This window comes from Callorhinchus milii, unplaced genomic scaffold (assembly GCF_018977255.1).
Source record: "Callorhinchus milii isolate IMCB2004 unplaced genomic scaffold, IMCB_Cmil_1.0 Scaffold9, whole genome shotgun sequence".
Taxonomy (NCBI): Eukaryota; Metazoa; Chordata; class Chondrichthyes; order Chimaeriformes; family Callorhinchidae; genus Callorhinchus; species Callorhinchus milii.
Genome location: NW_024704750.1, coordinates 15310964 through 15322577, shown reverse-complemented (window position 1 = coordinate 15322577; position 11614 = coordinate 15310964). Strand labels below are relative to the sequence as shown.

General features: G+C 36.6%; 1 protein-coding gene across 1 annotated transcript in view; it reads right to left on the bottom strand.

Moving 5' to 3' along the window:
* Positions 1–1484: 1484 nt before the first annotated feature.
* The window catches only part of LOC103178507 (F-box/WD repeat-containing protein 7-like), a 14098-nt gene continuing 3968 nt past the window's right edge, over positions 1485–11614 (bottom strand). Inside the window, exons 2-12 of the mRNA XM_042338125.1 lie at positions 11478–11614; positions 10660–10748; positions 8085–8270; positions 6813–6931; positions 5813–5964; positions 5176–5248; positions 4439–4550; positions 3895–4019; positions 3275–3350; positions 2156–2271; positions 1485–1613 (exon numbers count right to left, since the gene is read on the bottom strand). The exon at positions 11478–11614 is cut by the window's right edge and continues 42 nt beyond it. Of these exons, the coding sequence (XP_042194059.1) occupies positions 1485–1613; positions 2156–2271; positions 3275–3350; positions 3895–4019; positions 4439–4550; positions 5176–5248; positions 5813–5964; positions 6813–6931; positions 8085–8270; positions 10660–10748; positions 11478–11614 (1314 nt within the window). The remainder of the gene's footprint in view (positions 1614–2155; positions 2272–3274; positions 3351–3894; positions 4020–4438; positions 4551–5175; positions 5249–5812; positions 5965–6812; positions 6932–8084; positions 8271–10659; positions 10749–11477) is intronic.

Genomic DNA, 11614 nt, shown 5'->3' with positions numbered 1-11614 from the left:
TCTTTGGGTAGTTGGCATTGTGCTGTATTTGCAATGATTTCTTTCATATTTACAAAGAAAATTTGTTCCTTGAGATCACAGTAGGGAAAGTGCTTTATTTGATATTGATTGATACCAGCATACTGTGCTGTATTCGAGAGTATCTCGCCTTGCAATCATTTTGGATTTAAACGTGATTTACTTATCAGGGCGAAAAGTGGAGTATTCCTCACTGAAATATCTATATCGTCGTAAAGCTGTAGAATTAAGACCTATTGTACCTTAAACCTGCCCCATCCTTCATTCCCTGGACCTGACCTAGATACTTGAAACTGATTTGTTGAAAGATTAGTTATTAATTGCATCTAAAACTGAATTTGATCTTGAATTGATGACATCGCAGTGTCGAATAGAAGCAGAAACCAATGGAAATTAAGAAACCCAAGTCAATCGTGCCCTAATGTTTGCCTGCAAACAGCAGTAAATAGGGATTCATTCATATAGAAGTTATTTTTGATACAGACAAGTGTGCACAAATTAAATCCAGAAAGTGGGACCATGGGGCATTATTATAAAATAGAGAAAACATTGGAATATTTTTGCTGAAGACTGATAAATGTTTAGAAAAATGTGTGCAATAGAGGCAAAAAAAAATTGACATTCAAATTGAACTTAGCTCCTTACTGGGTACTTTAGGTGAGTAAAAAAATAATATCCTGATTCCCAACTATTATTAATGGACATATCTTCTAGGTAAACTAGGAGCCATTAGTGCGGATGGTGGGGGGGAGTAAGGGGCAAATGGAAATTTCCTTCAAATGATAGTAATGATCTTTGCATTTGATATAGCACCTTCTTATGTCATTGAGATGTCTCAAGGCACTTCACAGAATGTATTGTAAAGTGGATTGTGTACCGTGTGAGCGAAATGTGGCAGACTGGTATACAAAGAGTCATGGATTGAGTTTTTTAAATATAGAAGGTTCTTTTAGAGGCAAATCTATTTTTGGAGATATCTTCCAATTTAAAAAAAAACTTGTGAAGGACTTTCAAGTACAGTAGGCAATTTATTATTTTAAATAATCATATTAAAATTACATTTACATTTTAATGAGCATAGCTTTATCAGTTCTGCTCACCTTGACAAGTACTGTATTACATTAATTGCGTAAACTTGACAATATTAGTAAAAAAAAGCATACATTGGAACTGTTCTGGTATCTCCTATATTTGATATTTGACTTCAATTGCCTGCCCTTCACTTTTCATTGTGCCAAAGGGTTCATCATTTCAATAATTCTACGACTGTCTATCAAGTTTGAGATCACCTGAAACTTGGCCTAGCAATCACGATGACTGATCACCAAATAATTATAAATATTTGAATTGTATAACAGATAAATACAAGTTTAACGTTTCCTCAAAAACGTGTTCACATTTTAAGGTGCAGAACAGAAATCGTTACCTCTGCTGTGCAGTTTCTGACCAGCTTTGACTGACATTATTTACCAATAGCTCAAAATAGTTAAAGCCCCTGGAGATTCGGGAGAGGCTGCAATAATCTTAGTTTCATTAACCCAGAACTTGTGCAGGAAAGACGGGTTTCTGTGAATCTCACTCACGAGTTTGCGTTCCTATAACGAGAAGAAAAGCATATGAGAAACATAAATGACGTACAAATAGGGTAGCAATTTTTTTCCCAATACCCATTTCCAAGGATCCAGCACACAGTACTCAATAAAAATACACATCCAGTTTACTTGGAAAAGTATATTCTACTGAGCATGAGCTAAACCTAAGTGTTCACGTTTGAGCTACATAAAGGAAGAAATCTGAATTTGTAATTCTGTTCAATTTGTAGGAAGCCCAAAGGAATAATAATATTAATCATCCTTGCATTTGATATAGCGCCTCATCACATCATTGAGACGTCTCAAAATGATTCACAGAATATATTGTAAAGCGGATCGACTGTATATTTGTGAGCGAAACACGGCAGCCAATTGTGCACAGCAGTGTCCCACAGACAGTCATGGATTGAGAGACCAAACTTTATTTGGGGGAAAATTTGATTTTCCCGGGGTAATAAATAAGGATTATTACCCCGGGAAAGCCATCCGCCAATTGATTAACAACTGGGTTCCTACTTACGGATAGGTAAACAAGCAATATTTACCATGACATCCCAGATTAATATCTTCTTTCTGTCTCCTCCGCTAATGAGTTTATTTCCATCCAAATGTAGACACCTCACCACCCCAATGTGCTTTCTCAAGGTAAAGAGGCATGTTCCTGCAAGGAAAATGAAGTGTTTCTCAGGTCAGCATTAATGCCAATGCACCACAGTATTAATAATAAAAAATAATCTTTGCATTTGGCGTAGCACCGTTTACATAAGAAGGTCATCCCAAACCAATACAATATTTAATATCATTCCAGTAAAGACATTTTAATTTGAAACAACCGTATTCCATCCCAAAAGATGGTGATTATGAATAGTTTCAGTGTCAGCAAAGATACAAGTTAGAAATTCTGAAAATGATACCCTAGGAATGCCTCTCAACATTTTACGATAGTTATTTGGCAAGGGAATTTACTTGGAAAATAATAAGTGCCTGGGGGCAAACAGGTTTGGGAAAACCCCAGCCAAATACAGTATATATGTCTTTTTTATTTGCAGTATTTCTTAATAGGATTCTTTACTGAGGAATCAAAAGCACACAAATGAGTACCATTTCCAGTGATTAACAGTACATCACACCGACCTGTGGGAACTCTACTCTGATGCAATTTACTTCTGGAGCAGAGTTCTTGTGAGTCAGTGGGAATTCTATTAGGACGCAAGAAATCCCATTAAGAAATACCATAGAACAAGAAACTGAAAGGAAATGAAACAAACAAAGGTTTTAAAAAAAGGTTTCCTAGATTGCTTTAATAAAGATAAACTTTACAATTTCATTTTTTTTCAAAATAGATTATGTCCCAGATTTTTATTCTATCTCAATTTTTGGGGCTGATTTATAACAGGTAATACCAATCTTAACATCAGTTGGACAGCGCACAGACAGGTTTTAGAATACAGTGTCTTAATTCCCTCATTCGCTACAGAACTACTCTATTAACTGTTCATGGTTATATTCTTGAGAGAGAGTCTTTGAACGTTTGTTTAGAAACACAAGTAACTCATAATCTTGTTTTAATAAGTATTGGATAAAATACAGAAATGTCAGAATTTTTTTTTGCACAGAAGGGGGCACTATTCAGCCTATAACATAACATTTATGCCTATTCATACCTGTAAAATCCCAGACTCTGATGGTGCTGTCTGATGAACCAGAACAGATCACTGTCTTGTTAAATAGCAAACAGTACTGGAGAAAATAAAATCATCAAGCATTTAGATATGGGTCAACATTCAACGTGTATGATTTTATCTTTTCCCCCATTAATAACCTAGTAAATAAACAAATGAAGAAATAAGAACATAATAGACCATAATTAGACATATAACAGCAATCTGGTGTCACTGAGTAAAAATAGTAAAGCTCTGTGAGGTCAGTGCATCATTAAGGCATAAGATCAGCAGGACGCAAGTTTGTTTTGTATTCATTGTGAGACACTTTATTCTCTCAAACGTAATGAAAAGCTTCAAGCTGTAATTATATTACAGGCAAATTTTCTCATCTTTGCATTCATTAGACTGGAGTGATCAATAGCCACAGAGAAATATAGGAGACAGAAATTCTGCTAGGAAAAAGTAAATAAAAATCAAGAGAAATAAGGTTTAGGGGCAATTTTTTAATATGGTGCCGATCAAATACTAGACTCTCATTGATATTGACACTTTAATACTTTCTTTGTGTCTGGAGGACTGCATTCCCACAATCCTTTTTACCACATTTTTATGTTACTTACCACATCCCCAGTGTGTCCTTGGCATTTATACAGCAATTTTCCATTGTCTGTTGACCAGATCAGCACTAAGCAGTCCCCTCCTCCACTCACCACATAGCGATAGTCGAAATGACAGCAGTTCACCACTACAATTGCGATACAGAAAAAAGGGCGAAACCTTAGGCAAGTTTCCTTACTCCACACGCCTCCTGTTTGCCCAGCAGTAAGTAGGAACCTGGTTGTTAGTCGATTGACGGATTGCTTTCTGGGGGTAATAATACCTTCAAATCAATAAATACTAATTTGGTCACTAAATCCAAGACTGTTTGTGGGACACTGCTAAGCGCAATTGGCTGCTGTGTTTACCCAGAAAATATACAATCAATTCACTTCACAGTATATTCAGCATACAAGGGTTAGGTATTCTACTGGTATCTAGACTTAGATGTTTTTGTTATCATTTTAGAGGGTTCAAATTTTGAAAGATTGTTAAACTCAGTCTTATTTTTGAAGCTGGGTTTCTATACAGTAGCTTTTAAGAGAACCTACTTTTCAGTATATGTACCTTCGGAATGACCCTTCAGTACAGCTGTACATAGACCTTGTCTTAGATTCCACATTCGTACTGTGCAGTCCCAGGATGTGCTGACAACTAAATGGTCCTTCATAGTCAAGTACTGGTCAGTAAACATTGAGGGAAATAAAAATCATGTTACAATGTGAAATGATTCATGTGTCAACATACATAGATCTGCATGGAATCTACAGCTCCAAAACAGGCTATTCACTCAGCTAGTCTGTGTTAGTGTTTATAGTCACATCCTCACCCTCTCCCTAGCTCTGTCAATAACCCTCTATTCCCTTTTCCCTCATGTACACAGTGATTTTTGTTTTAAATGCATTGCTGTTTTCTGATACTTTCGGATTGAACCTCAGCTTCTGGCAGTCAGTCAGTTTGTTACTTTGTTAGAAACCTGATAAAATATTTTGATTTTAAATGTTGCCGACAATTCAAAATATTTTTTACTGCAAGCAATGATGTGATGACTTACCTTTTTAAGTTGGAAATACGGAAATAAATAATAAAAAAAGGAGTGGTCCACTGAGATCTTTTTGTTAAACGCCGGAAGCTCTCTTATACTGATCACTAAAAATAGCAATTTCTTTGCTGCCACTTTGTAATTGGATTTTATGAATGGTCTTAAGATAGACAACACCCCCCACCCCCCCCCCCCCCAATAACTTCCCTTATTCTAAAATGCCGATAAAAGTGAAAGAGTAATAGTTAATTGCGGTCATTACCTGAATATCATCGTCATGGCCTCTGAAAATGCTCCTGCAACGACCATCCTGGATTGACCAAACTCGAACGGTTCTGATTTACAAGTGAAGGGTTTAGACAAATTGCATCACTAAAAACTGCAGCCCACTGTCACTCTGACATCAATTAATATTAAAGTATTATATTATAAGGGCACATATTGTAAATGTAAATTGTATTTTAATAATATGTGGTTGAAAAGCAGACAAAGCGCACACACCACATTGAAGATAGAGCCCCGTAGAGCAGTGATTAGCACGTTCACCTTGCAAGTGAGAAGACCCAGGTTTGATTCCCAGGTGGAGCGAAACCTTAGGCAAGTTTCCTTACTCCACACGCTTCTATTTACCTATCAATGATCAGAAACCCGGTTGTTAGTCGATTGGCAGGTCGCTTTCCGAGGGTGATAATCACTCAATCCACGACTGTTTGTGGGACACTGATGTGCGCAATTGGGTGCCGTGTTTCGTCCACAAAATACACAATCAATTCACTTTACAGTATATTCTGTGAAGAGTTTTGCGACGCCTCAACAAAGTGATAAGGCATCAAATACAAGGATTATTATAAATTACATTTCAAAAGTGTGTCTGTAATAGTTCTGCATCTAAGGTTCACCTGTCCAAGCTCGCACTGACCACGCTGGTTCCATCAAAGCAAAGGTGATCCACCCCTGCAATATGACCCATCAGTGCTCGAAGACACACCCCGGTTTCAGTCTGGAAGACTCGAATCAGACTGTCCGCACATCCTGTTATGATGACCTCGTGCTGAAGGTCAGAAATCTTATCTTAGTTTCTTGTACCACGAATATTTGCTGCACTATGTTTTTCGCACAACATAATGTTTTACACAGTTAATCCACTTTAGAATATATTCTGTAAAGCGTCTTGAGATGTCTCAATGATGTGATAAGGCACAATTTCAAATGCAAGGATTATTATTATACTCCATTTTTAATCAATCTAGGCAATGGAATAGTTTCCCTGTGTTTGCATTGCTTCCCAGCATTGGAAACAGACTCTCCAAGTTAATGTAAAGCAGGAGTTAAACAGCAATAAAGCTCCCATTGCCTCATCAGTCTGCTTTAAACTTGTTGTGTGAACGCTTTGAGTCATCCTCTCAACATGAAAAACATGATGTCAATAATAGTTATTTTAAAACCATTCTTAGAAAAGATTTCACCAGCAACGACTAACAGATTGCATTTATACAGCGCCTTTCACATCGGGAGGATGTCCTATGGCGTTGGACAATGAGGGGTTTGCACCCGAGCTGTGGGTTGGGATCGGAGAGGGGTGGAAGGCAAGGTGGAGTGAAGGAGGGAAGATGACCGAAGGAAAGGTCGAAAAGGAAGGTCTTGAAATGGGCTTTAGAGACATTTGGAATGCACCAATGGGCCTTTTCCCATTTCTGGCATTACCTGCCCAATTGCCAGTGACAGTGACAGCTTGTAAAGGCTGCACCATTCATTCCCCAACTGTACATTTTTAAGAATCTGGTTAGCTCTATTCTAGTTGTCAAAAAACCTTCTGTCAAAATTGTGTTGCAAAGATCCTTTGGAAAAATAGTAACAACTATGAATGTCGTTGGCATATCTATTCTGGTTTATTTCTACCTTAATGCAAACCGATGTGACGGCATCTGTGTGGCTGTCCAAGATGTGCAGGCAATCCGCAGTGACCACATCCCACACACGGGCAGTTTTGTCTGTACTTCCACTGACCAATCGTTTCCCTGAAAGAGAGCAGAATATTTATTACAGTGGAAGCAATTCAAGATCAAATCCCTGTTAAGATCAACTGTTTCTCAAAGTAGATGGAAAGTGCAGAGTTCAAGTAATATTTCATGTTATTTTATAAAGATAAAAAGGGATGTGACACGAGACTTAATGGTACAGCTCTGATCAAGTGAAGCTTCCATAGTGGTCGACTAAGGAGCAGGTTACTCCTTGACAATTTAAAGATGTCTGTGCAGATGTCTGCACACTACAGTACCTCACCCTCCTTATTGGCAAACAGAGTGGCTGTGAGAGGATAACAAATTGGTCCGAAATAGGAGTAAATAGGAGGAAATTTCTGGATTGTCAAGTGTATTTTGAATTAATCGGGTGATAACACTTTCTCGGCTACAGGATTTGTATCCATTTGGATTGCTTAAGTACAAAACTTTTGTTTGAACCAATATTTGTACTGTAATCAAATTTTTTGAAAGTAATTACAAAACGTCATTTGAAATATTTTATGTTAAAAGTATGATTAGAATAATCCTTCCATTCCGCATGATTGAATCTTAAATCTTCTTAAAACGCACCAAGGTATCAATATCCAAAACAGCTCCAATTATATTCATTTACTTAAACCATCAATTTGTACAGTTTTTGTGAATCAGAATCAAGAAGATTTTGTAGGTTCAAATCTGCGTGCAGATAGATATCTGCTTATGTGTATGTCAATTCCAAAGCAAACATTGCATTTCATTGCTCAATCCATATCCGTTCATCTCCTGTTCTGTGCCCCTGTTCACTTTGACATATCTCAATGACATGATAAGGCACTAAATCAAATGCAAGGATTATTATTATTACAATTAATGCTCTAGTTTCATAACACAATGCGGTAAACATAAATAGAGGATGTGAGTGTCAGGTAATTTGTAAGGGGAAAGGGAAAGACAATGATACCAGACTGACATAAGGGTTTATGGCATTAAATGGTTGATATTGCTGTATGTAAAAACAATGGTTGCATTAGGATATGTGAAAAGAAAAAGTTACACACTAACAGAAACATTATAAACCAATGCTTAAACGTTTTCCTCCATGATAACTTAACTGCATATTTGATGCTCTTGAAGTACTTCTTATCCTTATAGTAGAATAATAACTCACCATCACAGTCAATGCAGGCTACTCGTTCCTTATGGCCTCGAAGTGAACGCAAAACTGTATACCTGCCCAATATCCAGTTTTGCTTCAGGTGACACGCTCGCTTGTAAATTTCCTTCCAGTAGCAAGTTGGGGCCAGGGATGGGAAATTAGAACAATCAGCACTTGTGTATCTGGGAGATGTGAGTCCTACAAAATGAATAGTTCATCAATGGATGTTAAAAACAGAAAGTAACATGGATTGTTGCTCCAAATTAGTTCTGATATTTTCATAGAAACTTCAAACTTATGGAATCGTAGAAATTTACGGCGCAGAATGAGGCCATTCGGCCTATCAAATCTGTACCAGCTTATAGAGCAAGATGTTCATTAAATCTACTGCCTTATCTCCATATCCCCTCAAGTCTCTATCTTTCATATACTTTGTCTACTTCCCTCTTTAAACCCACAATGGACTCTGTTTCTACCACCTTACTTGACAACAATTGCAACTTCAATCTACAGTTATCATCTTTCTTATCTTCTTTCTTATCTTCTTATTTTCCTATCTATGTGTCTGTCTGTCTGTCTGCACCATCTATCCTATCTTTCTTATCTTTCTTATCTCATGGAGTACTGTAACTTAGTGGTTAAAGCATTTGCCTCACAAGACCTGGGTTCAATTCCTGGTAGGGCAAAAAAAAGGGCAAGTTTCCTTATTCCACACATCTCTGTTTACCTAACAGTAAGTAGGAACTCAGTTGTTATTCGATTGGTGGAAGTAATAAATCTGAGAGTAATAATTCTTTCAAAAAAAATTTCATCACTTAATCCTCAACTGTTTGTGCGACTCTGCTGTGCCCAATTGGCTGCCGCATTTCACCCACAAATCATAGTCAGTTCACTTTACAGTAAATTCTGTGAAGTGCTTTGAGACATCTAGAAGACATGAAAAGGCAAAATATCAAATGCAAAGATTATTAATATATTATTACTTATTTATTTACACAAAATATACGGTCAATCCACTCTACAATATATTCTGTGAAGCGCTTTGAGATGTCTCAATGACATGATAAAGTGCTATATCAAATGTAAGGATTATTATTATTACAATTAATGTGGTAAACATAAATAGAGGATGTGAGTGTCAAGTAATATGTAAGGGGAAAGGGAAAGACAATAATACCAGACTGACATAAGGATTTATGGCATTAAGTGGTTGATATTACAGAATGTAAAAACAATCTTTCCATTTGGATACATGAAAAGAAAAAGTTACACACTAACAGAAACATTATAAACCAATGCTTACACGTTTTCCTCCATGATAACTTGACTGCATATTTGATGCTCTTGAAGTACTTCTTATCCTTATAGTAGAATAATAACATTAACAATCCTTGCATTTATCACTTCGTTGGGACATCTCAAGAGTGCTTCACAGGATATACTGTAAATTGGATTGACCATGTATTTTTTGGGCGAATGCAGCAACCAATTTACGCACAGCGATGTCCCACAAACAGCCATGGAGTGAATGACCAATTTTATTTGGGGGATTGTTGGCCAGAATACAGGGAGAAAATCCCTTATCTTTTCAAATAGTGCAGTGGGATCTTTAACGTCCACCTGAACAGGCAGAAAGAATGCACATTCTACCACTCACCATAAGGAAGAACATGGGTTAAATTCAAGAACAGGCAGAACAAGGCCATTCAGCCCATCAAATCCACATGAGCCACCTAGTTTCAAATGAACCCCTTCAAAGAAGCAATCTGATCTGATCTTAACCTTGCAGCTAAGATTCTGTTTACTACAGAAATGCATGTTGTCAGTGATCTGGAAAGTTCTTTATGATCTGGGAACTGACTCAAGCATGCTAGCTAATCTGTGTTTTCTCTCTCTGAGATTATTGCAGAAAGTTCATTATGTGCAACATGATAGGCTCCAGGGAGCAGAGTTCTTGGGTGAGTGAACTCATTGGGCTCAGTACCAGGCAATGAACTAACCAATGAACACATTCAGAAGCCGCTAATTTTTCTCTGAGCGAAGTACGTTATAAACCGACAAAAACATGAATGAAATTACAAATTGAAATAAAATCCATACTTTTAACATTTGTCAAAATTGGTTTAAAAAGTTTTACACCAAAAGGAGGAAGAAACATAAATTGATAACTGATTTATTTTAACTACATTATAAACTCTGTTGAATATTTCCGTTAAATGAGAGTTTTAGAAGTTCTGATGGTCTGTTCACATAACATGACTGCAGTTCTGCTTCAGTGTGTTAGTGGTAAGGAATATTTTATGCATGTACAAATTAATTATTGTTTTCCAGTGCTATGAAAAACAACATAAAAGGCAACTGTGAAAAATAACATTAAGACCCATGAATGGCAACAATGGTGCAGAAATAACTGTATTCCAGAATTGTTAAAATATTCACAGGATTTACTAAAAGGTATAGTGACTGTGTATTTGTGGGTGACTTGCATATTTTTATCTGTCACCTAACTGCATAAAATTTGTATTAAAGGTCAGACCTGAAGCAGAAGTCGAAGATAAATGACACCTTGGAGCGCTTTCGCTTTTACCTGTTAGACTGTAATTGTAGTGACTCTTTGTGAAGAGTTGCTGGTCAGTGTGAAAGTGAAGCCAATTCTGAAGTGCACACAGTGGCTGCCTGTTAAAGAAAGTGCGACTGCAACATTGTAACACGATTTGATCAAGAAATTATTTAAGTTACAAATTTACTGCCTCAAGTTTTAGTTTCAGTCCGTTTCAAATTATTTGAAAACTTTGAAAACTTTCTGAAAGATTTTCTGGAAATCTATAGTATTATAGTATATTTTCCATATGAAATAAATAAAAATAAGAGCATAGGAAGTGCTAGTCAAAAAAAGACCAAGGTCCATCTAGTTTGCCTTCCACCTTCCTGGCGGTCACAAGCACTTATTGCCCAAACTACCTATGTATAAGAATTGCTAGATGAAAAAAGATCAAAGTCCATCTGAAATAATAATCATAATAATAATTATCATTGTCCATAAGGCTTATAAATGCATATTTATACACACATGTACTGTATTGTAATACATCGACTGAAAGAGTGATTTTTTTATTACGAACTTGGGTTTTTAATGGGGCCTTAACACATCAAAACATCTCAAAGACTTAGCAGGCTGTTATTATCAAGTATAATTACTTTTTTATATAGAGAAATGTGGTAGTTATTTGCAACAGCAAGATTTCACATGAGGTGAAAGGCCAATTAATCCAGAAGACATTATCACTTTAAATTGCATCAATTGACAATGTCTTTCATTTAATACAAGTTATAATCTTAACTAAATCACCTTATCTGTGCTTTAATTGGACCTGTACGTGTTTAAGGATAGAAATTCTCTTTTACCATAGAGTGTCAGTGTTTGACATTTCCCGCCATAGTTTGTTACAGTGTGCTACCCGGAATAGATCCTCTGCGGAAAGATATGAAAAGATTTTCTCCACCAGCTCTTGGGGCAGGTTTGCTGCAAAGTCAATAGCGAG